We start from the raw sequence: 21,205 nt of genomic DNA, 5'->3' as shown, positions 1-21,205 counted from the left end.
GCTGTTTTATGTGTGGACTTTCCCCAAAGAAAAAGTATATACAAAACAAATCTGTTTTATTTAACCCCTTAATCCCATATGACGTACTATCCCGTCAAGGTGACCTGGGACTTAATTCCCAGTGACGGGATAGTACGTCATATGCAATCGGCCGCGCTCACGGGGGGAGCGCGGCCGGGTGTCAGCTGACTATCGCAGCTGACATCCGGCACTATGTGCCAGGAGCGGTCATGGACCGCCCCCGGCACATTAACCCCCGGCACACTGCGATCAAACATGATCGCAGTGTACCGGCGGTACAGGGAAGCATCGCCCAGGAAGGGGGCTCCCTGCGTGCTTCCCTGAGACGATCGGTACAAGGTGATGTACTCACCTTGTACCGAGCGTCTCCTCCCTGCAGTCCCTGGATCCAAAATGGCCGCGGGGCTTCATCCGGGTCCTGCAGGGAGTACTTCCGGGTGCAGACCAGGCTCTGGTAGGCCTGCACTGCTGTATGTCAGATCGCCGATCTGACAGAGTGCTGTGCAAACTGTCAGATCGTCGATCTGTGATGTCCCCCCCCCCCCCCCCCGGGACAAAGTAAAAAAGTTAAAAAAAAAAAATTTCCACATGTGTAAAAAAAAAAAAAAAAAATCCTAAATAAAGAAAAAATATATATATTATTCCCATAAATACATTTCTTTATCTAAAAAAAAAAACCAAAAAAAACAATAAAAGTACACATATTTAGTATCGCCGCGTCTGTAACGACCTAACCTTTAAACTGTCCCACTAATTAACCCCTTCAGTGAACACCGTAAGAAAAAAAAAAAAACGAGCCAAAAAACAACGCTTTATTATCATACCGCCAAACAAAAAGTGGAATAACACGCGATCAAAAAGACGGATATAAATAACCATGGTACCACTGAAAACGTCATCTTGTCCCGCAAAAAACGAGCCACCATACTGCATCATAAGCAAAAAAATAAAAAAGTTATAGTCCTCAGAATAAAGCGATGCCAAAATAATTATTTTTTCTATAAAATAGCTTTTATCGTATAAAAGCGCCAAAACATAAAAAAATGATATAAATGAGGTATCGCTGTAATCGTACTGACCTGAAGAATAAAACTGCTTTATCAATTTTACCAAACGTGGAACGGTATAAACGCCTCCCCCAAAAGAAATTCGTGAATAGCTGGATTTTAGTCATTCTGCCTCACAAAAATCGGAATAAAAAGTGATCAAAAACTGTCATGTGTCCGAAAATGTTACCAATAAATACGTCAACTCGTCCCGCAAAAAACAAGACCTCACATGACTCTGTGGACCAAAATATGGAAAAATTATAGGTCTCAAAATGTGTAGACGCAAAAACTTTTTTGCTATAAAATGCATCTTTTAGTGTGTGACAGCTGCCAATCATAAAAATCCGATATAAAAAATGCTATAAAAGTAAATCAAACCCCCCTTCATCACCCCCTTAGTTAGGGAAAAATAATAAAATTAAAAAAATGTATTTATTTCCATTAGGGTTAGGGTTAGGGCTAGGGTTAGGTCTAGGGTAAGGGCTGGAGCTAAAGTTAGGGTTAGGGTTGGGGCTAAAGTTAGGGTTAGGGTTGGGGTTAAAGTTAGGGTTTGGATTACATTTACGGTTGGGATTAGGGTTGGGATTAGAATTAGGGGTGTGTCAGGGTTAGGGGTGTGGTTAGGGTTACCATTGGGATTAGGGTTAGGGGTGTGTTTGGATTAGGGTTTCAGGTAGAATTGAGGAGTTTCCACTGTTCAGGCACATCAGGGGCTCTCCAAACGCGACATGGCGTCCGATCTCAATTCCAGCCAATTCTGCGTTGAAAAAGTAAAACAGTGCTCCTTCCCTTCCGAGCTCTCCCGTGCACCCAAACAGGGGTTTACCCCAACATATGGGGTATCAGCGTACTCGGGACAAATTGGACAACAACTATTGGGGTCCAAGTTCTCTTGTTATCCTTGGTAAAATAAAAATTTGGGGGGCTAAAAATCATTTTTGTGGGAAAAAAAAATATTTTTTATTTTCACGGCTCTGCGTTGCAAACTGTAGTGAAACACTTGGGGGTTCAAAGGTCTCACAACACATCTAGATAAGTTCCTTGGGAGGTCTAGTTTCCAATATAGTGTCACTTGTGGGGGGTTTCTACTGTTTGGGTACATCAGGGGCTCTGCAAATGCAACATGACGCCTGCAGACCAATCCATCTAATTCTGCTTTCCAAATGGCACTCCTTCCATTCTGAGCTCTGCCATGCGCCCAAACAGTGGTTCCCCCCCACATATTGGGTATCAGCATACTCAGGACAAATTGGACAACAACTTTAGAGGTCCAATTTATCCTGTTACCCTTGTGAAAATACAAAACTGGGGGCTAAAAAATCATTTTTGTGAAAAAAAAGAATTTTTATTTTCATGGCTCTGCGTTATAAACTGTAGTGAAACACTTGGGGGTTCAAAGCTCTCAAAACACATAAAGATAAGTTCCTTAGGGGGTCTACTTTCCAAAATGGTGTCACTTGTGGGGGGTTTTAATGTTTAGGCACATCAGGGCTCTCCAAACGCAACATGGCGTACCATCTTAATTCCAGTCAATTTTGCCTTGAAAAGTAAAATGGCGCTCCTTCCCTTCTGAGCTCTGCTATGCGCCAAAACAGTGGTTTACCCCCACATATGGGGTATCGTCGTACTCAGGACAAATTGCACAACAACGTTTGTTGTCTAATTTCTTCTCTTACCCCTGGGAAAATAAAAACTTGGGGGCGAAAAAATCATTTTTGTGAAAAAATATGATTTTTTTATTTTTACGGCTCTGCACTATAAACTTCTGTGAAGCACTTGTTGGGTCAAAGTGCTCACCACACATCTAGATAAGTTCCTTAAGGGGTCTACTTTCCAAAATGGTGTCACTTGTGGGGGGTTTCAATGTTTAGGCACCTCAGGGGCTCTCCAAACGCAACATGGCGTCCCATCTCAATTCCAGTCAATTTTGCATTGAAAAGTCAAATGGCGCTCCTTTCCTTCCGAGCTCTGCCATGCGCCCAAACAGTGGTTTAATCCCCATATATGGGGTATCGGCGTACTCAGGACAAATTGTACAACAACTTTTGGGGTCCATTTTCTCCTGTTACCCTTGGTAAAATAAAACAAATTGGAGCTGCAATAAATTTTGTGAAAAAAAGTTAAATGTTCATTTTAATTTAAACATTCCAAAAATCCTGTGAAACACCTGAATAAACTTCTTGAATGTGGTTTTGAGCACCTTGAGGGGTGCAGTTTTTAGAATGGTGTCACACTTGGGTATTTTCTATCATATAGACCCCTCAAAATGACTTCAAATGAGATGTGGCTCCTAAAAAATAATGGTGTTGTAAAAATGAGAAATTTCTGGTCAACTTTTAACCCTTATAACCCCTAACAAAAAAAAATTTTGGTTCCAAAATTGTGCTGATGTAAAGTAGACATGTGGGAAATGTTACTTATTAAGTATTTTGTGTGACATATCTCTGTGATTTAAGGGCATAAAAATTCAAAGTTGGAAAATTGCGAAATTTTCAAAATTTTCGCCAAATTTCCATTTTTTTTCACAAATAAACGCAAGTTATGTCGAATAAATTTTACCACTAACATGAAGTACAATATCTCACGAGAAAACAATGTCAGAATCGCCAAGATCCGTTGAAGCGTTCCAGAGTTATAACCTCATAAAGGGACAGTGGTCAGAATTGTAAAAATTGGCCTGGTCATTAACGTGCAAACCACTCTCGGGGCTTAAGGGGTTAAAACATTACATACCAAAAGAGACAAAAACCGCAGCACAACAAAAAAGCACAATAAAAAAATGCAGGTATCCTAATTTCCCTAATAGGTGCAGGAATGCTGAAGAAAATCTGCAACATCAAAAACTTTCCAAATATTCATAGCTGGGAATGTAGCCTTATGGTACAGCTGCAAATAGTATTCAAAATGTCTGCTATCTTCAGCCATACTGGAGGTGAAATATATTTTAAAAACTTAAAAATTCACTTATGTACCGTATATATAATGTGTAACTTTTTTTTTTTGCATTGCATGGTGGAATTTCAATAATATTTGAAAACAATGTTGTTATATTAACAGTTAGAGGGTCATCCAGTGTTTTGCTAAAAGTCAGCAGACACCGTGTGCAGGCTTCCGAATACAGAAATCACGCATGCTGTCAGGATTTTCTGGTGACTGGCGAGAGTGAGTGGTCAGGTGATCAACTAAATGTAATTTTCACACTTATGGCCACATTTCGACTAGATGTTCTTGGCCTTGCTCAGTACAAGTGAATTAATCATCTAGTCAGAATGTGTTCAGAAGTACACAAATCACATACTTGTGGTCACGTGACCACCCGATCTTGCCGCAGACACCAGAGAATCCTGACAGTATGCTGGGTACACACAGTGAGAACTCTTCAGTCACGTAGAGTCAGTGCAGACTTGGATGCCTGAGTTTGTATAGGTTCTCGTAGGGGTAGAGCATGAAGTAGCTTATAATATGAACCAGGGAATCAGGTGCAAGTTGCAATTGAAAAATAATACTTTCCTAAAATAGACTAAATATAACGTAGATGTAAATTTGGATGAAATATAGTAGGCACTGGACGAAATAATTCACTAGACCCTACTTTTATTGGGGTACCATCAAAAAGTAACCTCTAGTATTGTGGCACATATGGGGCATCCCACTGAAAGAGACTCATGACAACTGGGAGGTCTTCTGTTGCTACCCTGATTCCATTCTAAAGTAAGAGAATCCTGTAAAAGATATTTTGTCCCTTTTGTTGCTTTAACTCATTTTTTGTGTGTGTTGGAAAGGACTTACTGTATATACTCGAGAATAAGCCGACTCAAGTATAAGCCTTGACCCCTAATTTTGCCAGAAAAAAACTGGGAAAACTTAATGACTCGAGTATAAGCCTAGGGTGGAAAATGCAGCAGCTACCAGTAAATTTCAAAAATAAAAATAGATACCAATAAAAGTAAAATTAATTGAGACATCAGTAGGTTAAGTGTTTTTGAATATCCATATTGAATCAGGAGCCCCATATAATGCTCCATACAGTTCATGATGGGCCCCATAAGATGCTCCATATTAAATTATGCCCCATATAATGCTGCAGAAAGGTTAATAATGGCCCCATAAGATGCTCCATAGTCACATTTGCCCCATACAGTACTGCATAAAGGTTAATAGGGGCCCCATAAGATGCTCCATAGAGACATTTGCCCAATATAATGCTGCACAAATGTTGATTAAGGCCCCATAAGATGCTCCATAGAGATATTTGCCCCATATAATGCTGCACAAATATTGATTATGGCCCCATAAAATGCTCCATAAAGATATTTGCCCCATATAGTGCTGCACAAACGTTGAATATGGCCCCATAAGATGGTCCATAGAGATATAGAGATATTTGCACCATATAGTGCTGCACAAATGTTGATTATGGCCCCATAAGATGCTCCATAAAGGTATTTGCCCCATATGCTGTTGCTGCGATTAAAAAAAAAAATTGAAAAATGACATACTCACCTCTCGTCGCTCAGGCCCCTGGCACTTGCAATACTCACTGGTCCTCGTTCCGGCGCCGCTCCATCTTCAGCGTCTTCTGCACTGACACTCAGGCAGAGGGCTCGGACTAACGACGTCATCGAGCCCTGAGTATCACTGCAGAGGACACGGAAGACGGAGCTGCGCCCGGAACGTGAATATCGTGCAGTGCTCCCCCTCCCCATTATACTCACCTGCTCCTAGTGTGGTCCCTGCATCTCCGGTCTCCGGGCGCTGACATCTTCTTCCAGCGTTGAGCGGTCACCAATACCGCTCATTACAGTAATGAAAATGCAGCTCCACCCCTATGGGAGTGGAGTCGCGTCCATATTCATTACTGTAATGAGCGGTACCACGTGACCGCTCAATGCTGGAAGAAGCGGTCAGTGCCCAGAGACCGGAGATGCAGGGACCGCGTCAGGAGCAGGTGAGTATGTCACAGCCGCCGCTCCCCCTCCCCCGCCGACCCCCCTGGGACAATGACTCAAATATAAGCCGAGAGGGGCACTTTCAGCCTAAAAAAAATGGGGTGAAAATCTCAGCTTATACTCGAGTATATACGGTATTCTGTATTTTGCAAACCATATTAAATATGCCAAACAATATCTTGTATAACCCAAGGATATTTGCTATGACATCTGCTTAGTCACAAGGAAAACAGTTAAACTGTAACTCTCTTGCCAGGTATCTATTCTGCATAACCAGTCATCATATTTGTACCTGACAAGTAATACTATTGCTGCCCTTTATATCAAATCTATCCTGCATTTTTAGCAGTCTTTTTTCCTGCACTAGATGCATCAGCAGGTTCCCATTGTGCTTTTTTGTTTCAATACAGGTTCTCCCTCCTCCCTCTCAATAGACTTCTATAGACAACAGGTGCAATTTGATCCCTTACTGAAGGCAAATTTGTAGACAGATTTGAACAGTTTTTGACAGTGAATGATCAGTGCAGTGGAGAACAAAAGAAACTGATATGTGGGAAAGAGGAATTTCTCTAATAATATATAAATTAATATTTATGAAACTTTGTAATATTCATATATGAAAAAAGGAATACAATTGTAGTTACAGATTTCAGGAGAATAAAACAGCTTATTAACCTACCCAAAGTAAAGTTTAAAGGCTTACGGGCAGTTTTGACTTGCTGCATGAAGTTTTCTTAATTGGTTGATTATCTTTAAAGAGGCGACAAATTAACCTATCGAAGACCATGCCTAAAGCACCAACAAAGCTGTAGTAAAAAGCTATATTCCACTTCACATTTAAAAAATAAATAAATGCTACAACACAATTTACAACGGCATAATGTAAACTTTGATGCCTTTTAGATCCTTGTGTAATTAACTGAGACACTGGTAATTAACTGAGACACTGGTAAATGTATCAGCATTTATTGTTGGTGCTGGATGTACTGTATTTGCTATTGTTACTTTTATTTTTATTTTATTTTTACTTTACTTATCCTGTCATCCAAATAATACTGTCTGGATAAAACAATATGAGTTTAAGATTCTTTTCATTATTTTATTGTTTGGTTTTTTTTAAACAGAAACAGGCTCCACTCATTCCTGGGCGTGATCTTGACTGGGTAGAGGAGATTGCAAAGGCTCATCCTCATGACTGTATTCCTCTTCCGTCTACTCACCCGTTGTATGTTCTGTATACATCAGGCACTACAGGACTGCCAAAGGTGACTGAATAAAATCGAGGTTCAGCCCAAACAAAGATTCCCTGGAGAGTTAAATCATTATATCTTGGTATAATATCATTAATATGTATAGAACTACAGTCTGGCTATAGATGTACGGTACCTATGGAAGGAAACCCTATTCACACCCCCTGCCTAAGGCTAGCACTGAAACGCGCGTTGGGGACTAGTCCCATTCCAGCAGGAGAGGAGTATAAATATTTGCATCATCATTGTACTTTACAGTTTATTTTGTAAATATTCTATGCTATCACAATTCTGTCACCTGTATAAAGACTACTAAAAGATTATCATATCCATTGCAAATTATTCCTATTGTATTGGGATAACATTACCTTACCTTGACCTTACCTTATCTCCTCCTGCTGTGTTTTGTCGTCTCCTCGCGGTGTACTCAGTTTGTTTTTAACCTTTTTATTTGATTTTAATATAACTAATAAAAATACGTTTTGTAACTGCCCAAGGTGGGTATCCATATTTGGGGCCTGCTCGGCCTTTCTTCACATTGACACATGGTAAGGCTTTATTTAATACTACAGCTTAGGACCGTCCCGATTTTGGTGTACCTTGACGATGGTGGGATGGCTTTTACACTTTTTTGATCAATAACCGTGTTTATCAAGTACCCTATGTTATGTATATGCACTATTGCTTTTATTTATTTACTTACAGCAGGGTACGTGATCATTTTGTTTCTGTCTTAGATTTTGTCTTTTTAATGGCCAGTTGCATGCATACCAACTTATACTCCAGTTATTTTTTTTTCAGTTAAGATGATAGAAAGTAGACAAAATAAAACATTACACTGAAATCCAATAGCTAACTATATTTTTTGTTATAGGGTGTTGTGAGAAGTACAGCCGGCTATGCAGTCATGCTGAACTGGACAATGTCTGCTGTCTATGGGATGAAACCCGGGGAGGTAACTGGACGTTTTGTGCACTAATCAATATGATATATAGACCTAATCTGACCCCGACCATTAGGCTTGTGTCTGGCGTACAAAACTAGAGTTTATTTGTAGAAACGTGAGCAGAGTGTGGTATACAGTATATCTCGTGTAATAACTTAACGAGTAAGTAAACTTTTTTTATTTAATCATCAGTCTTTGAAAAGTTCTGAATTTTATGCTTTACATCTTCAGTGGATACAGATTTTCCCATCCCTGAGATGGGAGATTGAGAGAATTTACAGCAAGATGTCTGTCGGCCTCTATCTCCTCCCTCTATAGAATCTTAAAAGAATCAATTGTCCTCCATCTCAATAATGAGAAAATCTGTCTAAACTGAACATAAAAATGACAGATTTTACCCATCAATTGAGAATAAAAGATCAATCCAGGAAGAGAAAGATCATTCCGAAGATAAAGTTCAATGTTGCATATTTTTATGTGAAGTAACATAGTTATTAAGGTTGAAGGAAGACTTTAAGTCCATCTAGTTCAACCCATAGCCTAGCATGCCCTAACATGTTGATCCAGGGGAAGGCAAAAAAAGTGTTGATGTGTTAAAAATAAAAAGGGTGATTACTGTTTAACCAGTTCAAGACCGCCATTAACCCCCTTAGTAACCAGGCTCAATTTCATTTTTGTTTTTCTATATATGGTTTAAAGAGCTACATTTTTCTTTTATTGTGCAAATATTAGTCATTTTTGAGGATTTTTTTATGATCCATAATGCTTAATTTTTATGTCCCTATCATATTCGCTTGCTTTTTTTTTTTGGCCGATATCAGGCGATTTCCGAGGAAAAATAAGAGAAATAAATGTCTGTTCTTCCCATTCTTTAAAAAAAAAAAAAATGATGACCTCACAGGGCTACTAAAATACATTTGAAAATTTGTTCCCCACTCTTTAACAATTATTTTTATATCTTATGCACTTTTTTTTTTCTTAGTGGGACAGGGCTAACAAGAGCATTTACACTCACCGGCCACTTTATTAGGTACACCATGCTAGTAACGGGTTGGACCCCCTTTTGCCTTCAGAACTGCCTCAATTCTTCGTGGCATAGATTCAACAAGGTGCTGGAAGCATTCCTCAGAGATTTTGGTCCATATTGACATGATGGCATCACACAGTTGCCGCAGATTTGTCGGCTGCACATCCCAAAGATGCTCCATACAAGGCAGGATGGATCCATGCTTTCATGTTGTTTACGCCAAATTCTGACCCTACCATCCGAATGTCGCAGCAGAAATCGAGACTCATCAGACCAAGCAACGTTTTTCCAATCTTCTACTGTCCAATTTCGATGAGCTTGTACAAATTGTAGCCTCAGTTTCCTGTTCTTAGCTGAAAGGAGTGGTACCCGGTGTGGTCTTCTGCTGCTGTAGCCCATCTGCCTCAAAGTTCGACGCACTGTGCGTTCAGAGATGCTCTTAGGCCTACCTTGGTTGTAACGGGTGGCGATTTGAGTCACTGTTGCCTTTCTATCAGCTCGAACCAGTCTGCCCATTCTCCTCTGACCTCTGGCATCAACAAGGCATTTCCGCCCACAGAACTGCCGCTCACTGGATTTTTTTCTTTTTCGGACCATTCTCTGTAAACCCTAGAGATGGTTGTGCGTGAAAATCCCAGTAGATCAGCAGTTTCTGAAATACTCAGACCAGCCCTTCTGGCACCAACAACCATGCCACGTTCAAAGGCACTCAAATCACCTTTCTTCCCCATACTGATGCTCGGTTTGAACTGCAGGAGATTGTCTTGACCATGTCTACATGCCTAAATGCACTGAGTTGCCGCCATGTGATAGGCTGATTAGAAATTAAGTGTTAACAAGAAGTTGGACAGGTAGGTGTACCTAATAAAGTGGCCGGTGAGTGTATTTGATTATTATTATTTTTTTTTTTACTTATTTTTTATTTATGTATTTTTAATTTATATTTACACATTGTGCCCCACATAAGGTCATAAAAACCTTTGGGATGTGGGGATTTAAATATTTAATTTTTGTTAATATTTTCATCTTATTTTTCTTATACCTGGGACTGGTATATTAGCTCCTGCAGCTCCTGCTCCCTCCCCATACAGAGCGATCACATGACCGCTGTATATGGAGCAGGAAACACTTTTATCGCTTCCTATTACATTCTATGCTTCTTCAGCAGTATACTGTAGTGGAGAAAGCACAGATGGTGATAGCCTGCTTGTGTCTTCTCTATGGGTATTCTGGTTTCTCTGACAACCCTTTTTGAACATCATACCAGAGTAGGAGGGAAACTGAAGTGATGTTTAAGGTCTATGGGTGGTCCAGAAGAAGTTAAGGGTCTTTCCATAGCACAGTCCTATTAATTCATGGAGCCACCCTGTAAAAGCAATGACAATCCAGTGGTCTTCAGTACAAAAATGAATAATTGAAATGGTTACTAGTTACTTCACTTGAAATGTTTAAAACCTGATAAATTTCATTCATTTGCTAACATGTCAAAATATTGTATGCCTCTACAGGTATGGTGGGCAGCATCTGATCTAGGTTGGGTTGTTGGACACTCCTATATTTGTTATGGACCATTATTGCATGGCAACACATCAATCTTGTACGAGGTATGAATATAGTGGTTAATTGATGATAGAAAAGTTTTATGAAAAACATTCCTTGTGAAAACATCGTGGAGTAATTCTTAATCATTCGGGGATGTGTGGATTTTCACTTATGTAGAGGTGTACACACCCATATAAATTATATAATCTGTGGTTAAACATCGCATTATCAAAATGGTACTAGAAGTAGCTCTCTGAGGCTCTCGGTCTAAGTGTGAAGCAACCAATAATGCAATTCTATAACGTCATGTTTAGGATTGGTAATATTAGCCTTCTGAACAATATGTTATGACAGTGAAATAGTGATGAGTGGACCCATGGATGTTGGGGTCTGTCGAGTTCAGCCGAACATTAAAAAAAAGTTTGGTTCGGGTACCCAAACTCGAACCCAGGCCCCATTCAAATGAATGGGGGGCCCGAACAGCCAGTGTTTCCCACGCTGTTATCTATGTGACAGCACTAGAAACAACAGCGGTAACGTTTCATGTTACCACCAGTCAGATCGCTGCTGTTCGCACGCTGTCACACAGATGACAGCATGTGACTTAGCAGCTGTGACCAGCTGTGAAAAGGTTACAGGCTTTCACAGGCATCTGGTGATGAGATTACTATTGTCATCATCCTACACCTTTTCTTGCTCATAGCAGTGAGAGAAGGCAAGGCTGATGTGAGTATTCACTAGTCGGCACCTATAGTAATGTCATTGGGATAATTTGTGCAGTGCATGTGTAGTTTAATGTATATATATTAATTGAAGAAATAAAAGAAAAAAATGGCGTCATGTACCCTCTATTCTTGATAACTAGAGCAGGCAAAGCTAACAGCTGTGGGCTGCAGTTGTTAGCTGTAAGCTTTTTCTTGGCTGGTTATCAAATATAGAGATCCCCACACAGTTTTTAAAAATTATTTAAATCAATTATTTTTTTTAAAAAAGCATAGGACCCCCCATTTTTGATATCCAGCCAACCTAAAGCAGACAGCTGGGGGCTGGTATTCTCCGACTAGCACGTGGCCATGGATATTGGTCTTCCCCAGCCTAAAAATATCAGCCCGCAGACGTTATCATGCTCAGCTCAGTGTCTCCTGGATGCTTGGATGCAGAGTTGCGCAGTCGCATAATGTCACCGCTCAGCAATGCATCCAGACGTAGCTGATTTGGGTTCTTCATGGAACATATGGAGTATCGGCGGACAGGTGAGAAATACTGTGGTTTTTTTATTTGGAAAATAATAAATGGGTAAAAGAGGGTTGTGGAGTTTTTATTTCAAGTAAAGGACTTTCCTGTGTGTTTTTTAACTTAAACTTATGGGGTTAGTAATGGGGCGTCTGAAAGACGTCTCTCCATTACTAACCCCTGGGCTTGATGTCAGCTGACATTGCAAAGCTGACATCAACCCCACAAATATTACCCGCACCATGGCAAGTGGGAAGAGCCATACAAAGCACCAGAATTGGTGCATCTAATAGATGCCCTTTTTCTGGAGTGGCTATGGGTTGCTATTTTTAGGCTGGGGAGGGCCAATATCCATGGCCCCTTCCCAGTCTGAGATTACCAGCCCCCAGCTGCTTGCTTTAACTTGGCTAATTATCACAAATGAGAATGGGGGAGCACTTTCATTTTTTTTTTAATTATTTATTTAAAAACACTGGAGGTGCAGCAACTGCTGGGTGTCAAGACCTGGCTGCTGGGAACTGAGGTGATGTCAGTAAGGTTTTCTCAGCTCACAGCACTCATTTCTCGTGAGGGCAGGGCCGCTCTGAACTGAGAACCTCACTGTCAGGTCACCTGAGTTCATAGCAGATGGGTCTCATCTGCACAGCGCCAGTGTCGGACTGATGAACGACCAAGACTGCGACATTCATCAGTTCGAGCTGTTGTGAGACCTGGTGGCTGTGAACTCAAATAACCTTGAAGGTTATCTGAGTTCACAGCCACCGAGTATCCCAGCAGCTGCTAGGCCCAAAAATCTCATGGGAAACTTTGAGGGATACTTTAAGGTTACTTGTGTTTCCTGCTGCTGGAACACCTGGAAGCTGTGAACTAAGGTTGCCTTGGGTGTGTATTTTACTGTACTTGCTAATAAAAATAATTGAAAAAAAATGGCTTTGGGTCCCTGTGATTTTTATAACCAGCTGAGGGGAAGCCGACGATTGGGGGCTGATGTTAATATTTTGGGAAGGGTCCAATATCCATGTAGGTTCCCAGGCTATTAATATCAGCTAAAGGCTGTTTACTTATCCTTTACTGGTAATTATAGGGGAGACCCCTCCTAAAAAAAAATGATGTGAGGTCCCCCTATATTATCTAACTAACAAATACTAAATAGACAGCTATGGACTGAGATTAATAGCCTAGGAAGGAGCAATGGATATTGGCCTACTCCTAGACTAAGAACATCAGTCCTCAGCCACCCCAGAAATAGCACATCCATAAGATGCGCCAATTTTGGTGTTTAGTCTCCCTTTTCCCATTTGCCCTTGTGCGGGGGTAAGTGGGGTAATATTTGTGGGGTTGATGTCAGCTTTGTAATTTCAGCTGACATCAAGCCCAAGGATTAGCAATTTAGTGGAGTTCCTTGCAACTCCAATGTCTTCAGCGTCTTCTGACTCTGTGACGTTTCAGGGCAGAGGGTGCAATGACATCACTAAAGCACACCCTCTGTGCTGAGCACTTGAGTGAGTCAGAAGACACTGAGGAGACTGGAGATTCGGGGAATGGGAGAGGTGAGTACTTGATTTTTTTTTTTATGTGCGGGGCATTATACTGTATGGAGCGCAGCTGCCTGTGACCGGCGGAGACAGCATTAAGGTTACCGCTGGTAACTGCAGTCACGTTCTCTGATTAGTGTTTTACGAGTGGTGTAGAGAGCGGTTGCATCACTGATGTGATCATTCACCATACCATCCGGAACCTTGTGGGACATGGGCATTCATGGATTATTGGCAGAAAGGTAAGTATAACTTTGCTTTTTTGTTTTATATTTTAGTGAATAAATGGGTAAAAGAGGATCAGGAAGTTTTTATTTAAAAAAATAGGACTTTGTGTGGAAAGGCATCTTGTAGATGCCTTTCCATTACTAAGCCCTGGGCTTGATGTCAGCGATCATAAAAAGCTGACATCAACCCCACAACTATTACCCCACTTGCCACTGCAGCAGAGCAAGAGGGAAGATCCGGGCAAACCGCCAGAATTGGAGCACCAATTTACTATTTAATAAAGCTCCCAATATGATCCGGTGTAATCTGTTCTCCAAATCCGGCTTATGCTGCTCTACGCAACTCCCGGCGACTTTGAAGAGCAGTGATGTCAATAACATTACTGCTCTTCACAGTCGCCGGTTCTCGCTAAGCGCATCATGAGCCAGATTTAGGGAACCTCATGGGAAGCGCTGGATTACGTCAAACCTACGTGGGAACTTTTTTTATTATAAATTGGTGAACGAGAGACAGCGTCTTATTTTTATTTCTCTGTTTTTATGTTTTCATGTTTCCATTTGTAGACTACGTCGGACCTGCTTGTATTTGTTATTTTTAAAACAAATTGGTGAACCAGGGAAAAAGTTGGGGAGTATTTTTTTTTCTTTTTAAGATAAAAGTATTTTTGTGTGTGTTTTTTGTTTTCTTTTATATTACTGGGTTAGTAATGAGGGTGTATGATAGACACCTCTCCATTACGAACACGAGGGCTTGATGTCAGCTGTGTTTTTAGACAGTGTTTTTCACAGCTGACATCAATCCCAACTACCATTGCCTGATTGCCAACGCAGCAGAGGAATTGGGAAGAGCGAAGGCGAAGTGCTCGAGTTGGCGCAGCTAACATGATGCATCACTTCTAGGGTGGCTGCTGCTATATTTAGGCTTGGAAGAGCCGTATAACCCATGACCTTCCCAGCTTGATAAAATCAGCTTGCAGCTGTTTCCTTTAACTTTTGCTGGGTATCAAAACTGGGGGGTACCCCACATAATTTTTTTCATTTATTTATTAGCTCTATCTATCCTTTATATCTATTATATCTATCTACGGTATTTTAAATATCTATATCTTTGCACATCTTTAACACCTAAAATCTGTAATTTCTATTCAGGTACATGGCACACAGGTAACACTGGTTTTTGGTGTGAAGAGGTTGAAGAGTATCACTACAATTTTTGCCCTATATTGACCGAGATTCAATAAAATGTGCTTCTTTGATAATCTTTTCTTTCTTTGCTCTTGAAAGACTTTTTAACTAGATCATTTCTAATTTGACTTAATCACCTGCTGCGGCGACATAAAACATGAATACTTCCTGTAGATAAAAGCAAGGTATAACATTTGATGTTGCTATGGAAACAATGTGCTCCGGTGGCCCTTTTTATCAGCGTCTTTGTTTTTGTTAACAAAATCAAGATGTAAACCGTGACTAAACATTATATTCGTTTCTTCCATTAGCAGTAAAGCACAAGCTGTGTAATAGTTTGCATGCTAGAAAAGAACAAGTGTTTTCTTTAGAATGGCATTTAAATTGCACTTAGACGTTGTCTTTTACATTATTACCTTGGTGCCCCCCATCCTTTACTTCCATACAGTGCTCTTGCTGCTGCGTCCATTCTTTACTTCTCAAGAAGATTTCTGTCAAGTCTATTTTATGTTAAATACACGTGAAAAATGTGAAACATTTTAGCGTGCAAGCTTTGCATTTCCTGTTATTCCCGGTAAAACATTAAGCTGTTCGCGAGGGTGGTAGGAGTAGCGTCTGCATTTAGGGCATTTTCTTTTTCATCATGTTTGTTTGTTGATGAATTTTTGGAGGTGTGAAGTCTAATGTAGAAGTAAAATAAATGGAATTGGTTGTTCACATTGGACAATAAACAAGGATGGTGGTATGAAAGTGCATCGGTGATTTTAAAGGGAAGCTGTCACCTGTTTTATGCCTTATATACCCTGCCTATCCCTTTTAAAAGCATGTAAACGGGGTTTTCTCATCAACTTTATACCCTCATGGGTGCCCCTGCATGCATATGAAATTCAAATGACGCGGCCTGGTCCGATGGGCGAATCCAGATCACTATCAGCGCCACCCCAGTCCCTTCATATGCCGCCTCTTCTCTCTTAATGTCATCCACACAGTGCTCAAAGTCTTGCACCTACTTAGTGGAATCGGAGTCTGGAAGAGTGAAGTCACTTCTACGGCTTCACTTCTACGTCACCAGCACCCTGGTTGTTAGGTGCAGATGAGGTGCGCCTGTGCCAGTCTCCGATTCCACTGTGCAGGCGCGAGAGTTTGAGCACTGTATGGATGACGGAGATGTCAACTTCCATCAAGATAGAAGAAGTGGTGATTGAAGGGACTGATGCAGAACTGAGCGCATTCTGGATTCACCAATTGTACCACACCGCTCAATTTACATGCAGGGCTGACATTGAATAAAATACTTTTTTGGGGGTATGCAGGGGCACCCATGAAAGTATAAAGGGGTTGTTAGGGCCCCGTTTACATGATTTTAAGGGTGATCGGTATGGTTTTTAAGGTATAAAACGGGACCGTAATCTCTTTGGGGAATAATACTGTCCTTTACAATTAGTTGTCATCCAGCACTTTCATAAAATCAGATTGAAGAGCATCGCTTTCAGTTCCAGAAGATTGGACAGACACTTAAGACAACTTGTAAAGAGGTTGTCCTAATCATCTCAGTAATATAGTATCTTCTAAATAGCTCGAACAAGTAAAAAAATCTGCAAAGTCCTGTACATAGCATAATAATCTTCATAAACATATAGAAAAGATGTAATCGGGGTATGAAGGTCTTCGCCTTGTATTGTTGTGATTGGCTACAATAACTATGCAGACGTGATAGATAATAATGTTGAAACTGCTTAGGAGCAACTGCCTACGGGGTCTCCCGGGTATGATGAATTCAACCACTGACTGGTGTATGGAAAATCCAGAGGAAAGCAAATAAAATCAAATCTTGGTCTTGAATAAGCGTGTCTAAAACCAACGCGTTTCGACGAGACAGTAATTCGAAATGCGTTATTTTTAGACAACCTTATTAAAGCTACTATTTTCTTTATGCTAGCCTTTTAGCATTTTATTATTTTTTCTTTGGTTGGTATATAAACTGCTCACTTGAACTGTGAGGGTGCCCTTTTTTAGTGCACTAATCATGTAGAAGGTGGTATGATGTTATGCAGCTATATGGGCAGAAAAATGGTCTTCTTGTATCTCTAAAAGGTACCGTAGTTCTAAAATATGATACAATTCTGATAATTTGTAAGTATTTTTGAATAACTTAATAAAACCATCCACAGGGGAAGCCAGTGGGAACACCAGATGCCTCTGCGTATTTCCGGGTCCTGTCTGAACACGGAGTAGCCGCCATGTTTACTGCTCCAACGGCAATTCGAGCCATCCGTCAGCAAGATCCAGAGGCGGCCTTAGGAAAGCAATATCCTTTATCAAAGTAAGGCTGATCTTTCCACGGAATTGTTACTTGTTTCATAGCTAAAGCATATGTGTGGGCCACAAGTAGTCTATTTTGTCAGACAGTGAGGTGACCAATAATTGGGTTGGAATCTGTTGTTTGAGCAGTTATTAAAATGAATGAACCGAACATCAGTTGATTTCTTAAAGATTTCAGTTACTTCTATGTCAACTTTAGTAATACGGTACTTTTAACTGAGGTCTTGTCAGTAGATAAAACCAGTTATGTGCATGCGTTAAAGGGAATCTGTCAGCTGATTTTTGCTATGTAATCTGAGAGTAGTATGGTGTAGGGGTGTGATGTGTCACTTACTAGGTGATGTGTGAATAAAATCAGTGTTTTATCCACAGGAGACTAGGGTCTTGTGCCTCCTAGTCAATTGTTCTGTGTAACTCCGCCCACAACTGATTGGCAGCTTTCTGTGTATACTGTCCATTAACAGAAAGCTGCTAATCAGTCATGTGGGCGGAGTTATACAGAGCATGACATTCTAAAGACGACTAGATCTGTAGCAGAGAAAGCAGTGATTGTATCAAAAATGACAGCATGTAGATCAGTAAGTGAAACATCGCTGGAATCAGTGTATAAGCCCCTACACCTGTATCAGGCTGCGCTCCAATTCTACAGAACTTTTTTATTTGTAGCTCATGTGTAAATTGTATTATGCATTGAAGGACCACAGAGCCAAGTCAGTATTTATAGTTAATGCTGCCCTAAGCACCGGCATCTCCTCTTAAGGCTAAGTTCACACTGGGTGTTTTTGCTGCTTTTTTTTCTGTTTCAAAACCTGTGTGCTTGGCAGGAAAGAAGCTGCGGCAAAAACGCTGTGTTTTTTGTGACGCTTTTGATGCATTTTTTTCATGCAATTCAATGGGTGAAAAACGCTGAAAGAAGTGACATGCTCTATGTCCATAAATCACTGCAAAGCACAAAATACTGATGACAACAAAGCCAAGCTGTGTGCATGAGATTTCTGAAATCTCATAGACAAAGCTGGTACTGTAAAACACAGCTGAAAGTTAGCACAAAAAAATGCAGCAAAAAACGCTGCAAAAACGCCTAGTGTGAACATAGCCTTAAACTGGGGCTCTCCTGTGCAATTTGAGAGAATTAGCAAGTATAGTGTTAATTTAAAGTGGTTTTCCACTACTGGGACAACCTCTTCCCAGTCAGTATGTTTTCTGCATATAAAATAATGACACCTATACTCATCTATGGTGGCAGACGCCTCTCCATTACTAACCTCGGGACTTGATGTCACGGACAATACAAAGGTGACATCAACCCCCCAACTATCAGCCCACTTGCCACCGCTACAGGGCAAGTGGGAAGAGCTGGGCAAAGCACCAGAATTGGCAATTGGTGCATCTAATGGATGCATGTTTTTTGGGCAGCTGCGGGCTGCTATTTTTAGGCTGGGAGGGGGGCAATATCCATGGCCCCTTACCAGGCTGAGAATACCAGCCCCCAGCTGTCTGCTTTAGCAAGGTTGGTTGTCAAAAATGGGGGGGACCCACACTGTTTTTTTAAATTATTTATTTAAATAATTAAAAAATACGGAGTGGGGACCCCTTTATTCTTGATAACTAGCCTTGCTGAAGCTGACAGCTGACGATTGCAGCCCCCAGCTGTGAGTTTTGCCTGGCTGATTAACCAAAGATACAGGGAAACCCACGTTGTTGTTTTTTTTTAATTATTTATTTACAGCGCAGGAGCGGCTGATGAATACTTCCATCCACCGCTCCTGCTCTCACTGTTATTAGCGACAGCAGGCGTCGGATGATGAAAGCTGTAGTCCCATCAGCTGACACCAGTGACCAGAGGTAAACTTTATACCTCCGATCACAGCTGAGAGCTTACTCTGTCTTCTGACAGCGTAGGAACCACAGCCCTCTGACCGGTGGGGATGATTTCACCGCTGATCAGAAGTGTTGTTTGCCACACTGTCATGCACATTACAGCGCAGCAAACACTGGATGTTTGGGCCCCCATTCAACTGAATGGGGTCCGGGTTCGGGTCCGGGTACTGTTCTGGTACCCGAACCCAAACTTTTTGTAACTGTTCGGCTGAACCCACCGGATCCGAACATCCACCTGTTCGACCATCTCTAGTTGTAGTGTGATGGTCTATGGTTGTTTTGCTACTTCAAGACCTGGAAGACTTGTTGTGGTAAATGTAAAAATGAATTCTGCTGTCTACAAAAAACAATCCTGAAGGAGAATGTCCGGTCACCTGTTCATGACCTCAAGCTTAAGTGCACTTGGGTTATACAATAGGACAAGGATCCAAAACACACCAGCAAGACCTCTGAATGGCTTAAGAAAAACAAAATTAAGACTTTGGAGTAGCCCAGTCAAGTTTTTACCTTAATCCGATTCTGCAAAGATAAGTGGGCCAAAATTTCTCCAGAGCGTTATAAAAGACTCACTGATGGTTATCGCAATCACTTTTTCACTTAGGGCCCGGAAGGTTTAGATTTCTTTTTCCCTTAATAATAAAGACCTTAATTTAAATACTGTATTTTGTGTTTACTTGTGTCATCTTTGTCTAATGTTTAAATTTGTTTGGTGATCTGAAACATTTAGGTGTGACAAACTTGCAAAAAGAATAGGAAATCAGGAAGGGGCAGCACTTTGTGTCTGTGTGTATGTGTATGTATATATACTTTAAGTCCAGATTTAATCACATAAATACAGGTGTGTGTGTGTATATACTATTCTGAAATTTTACAGCTAATAACTAGTGCAGAGTGGGAGAGCTTTCAAAAAAGGGAGGAAAATATCACTGTCCAATTGTGCACCTTACTTCAGCAGTGTCTTTGGTTCTGATTCGCAGAAGAGGTGATAACCTCTGTAGAGGTCTACTCCACTCAGTGAATGAATGAATGTCTGTCTTGCAGGAACGGCAGCCTCCATTCATCCTCCTACTGAAGTTCTGCTACTCCTAACATATACAGTACATAATTCACTCATACATTTTCCTACTTTGCATTTACACAATATACCTGCCGATTTCTGAGGCCTGGATCTCTGTAATAAATGCTTTATTACCTATAAAGTGCCGCCCCCTCCTCCCTGCCGCCATAGGTGCATGCCCTCCTTGGCCTAGTTATACATACGGCCATGCACAGAGCCCTGCTGATGGTGCAGATTGATGCATCTTTGACATAGTAGGTCGAATGTGGTTTCACATTACAAAGACCTTTGTGTTCTGAAAAATATTGCAACCAGGGGTCATTTTAGCTTGAGGGACTTCTGTACTTCTATTGTAAATTCTGGAAAAAAAAGGAGAGGAAGGGTGAGATAATTAGGGTGATCTGAAACATTTTAATGGAAAACAAAAGCTACGCCTGCTCTGCTAAAACTAAAATGACACTCGCAGTACCAGTGCGTGATCAAGTGTCTTGACTGTGTAATGAACTTGCACTGATTAGAAATTGAGATGTGTATAGCTAAAATTATGTAAATGGAATGTTTGGTTAGGGAATTACTTAATATTTGTATCCGTGGCATGAACATTTGGCCTTTAGGAACATGCTAAGTTGCTGTGAAAGGCAGACGTGCCATATAAAGCTTCATATTTGTTGATGTTTGCTTAATTACAGAGGTAGATGAATCTTCATCACTAATCAGCTGAGACACAAGACTGCTGCAAGCTCGCTCACAGCAGAATTGTGCAAATTCTCTGATGAAAACTATACAGTGATTCATTCTTGCATCGTTTCTATTTCACATCATTAAAGTCATCCCAGAAGGAGACACTGTGGGACAGATAGATTGAGAAATCATAATTAAATAGCGTTGATGTTGATATCTTTCAATGTACTATAACATTTTCTACCTATAAAATGTAAAAAATAAGCTGTGTTTACTGTTAGCATCTAACGAGGTCTCCGC

The 21,205-nt window shown here is 40.7% G+C and overlaps 1 protein-coding gene across 2 annotated transcripts in view; it reads left to right on the top strand.

Moving 5' to 3' along the window:
• ACSS3 (acyl-CoA synthetase short chain family member 3) overlaps nt 1-21,205 on the top strand; it is a 121,621-nt gene that overhangs the window by 67,306 nt on the left and 33,110 nt on the right. For both annotated transcript variants that reach the window (XM_077265486.1, XM_077265487.1), the window contains 4 exons: nt 7,144-7,284; nt 8,144-8,224; nt 10,751-10,846; nt 17,136-17,287. In XM_077265486.1, coding sequence (XP_077121601.1) covers nt 7,144-7,284; nt 8,144-8,224; nt 10,751-10,846; nt 17,136-17,287 — 470 coding nt within the window. The remainder of the gene's footprint in view (nt 1-7,143; nt 7,285-8,143; nt 8,225-10,750; nt 10,847-17,135; nt 17,288-21,205) is intronic.

Source organism: Ranitomeya variabilis, chromosome 5 (assembly GCF_051348905.1).
Source record: "Ranitomeya variabilis isolate aRanVar5 chromosome 5, aRanVar5.hap1, whole genome shotgun sequence".
Lineage (NCBI taxonomy): Eukaryota > Metazoa > Chordata > Amphibia > Anura > Dendrobatidae > Ranitomeya > Ranitomeya variabilis.
The sequence above is the reverse complement of the archived record's forward strand: the minus strand, read 5'-3'. Positions and strand labels throughout refer to the sequence as shown.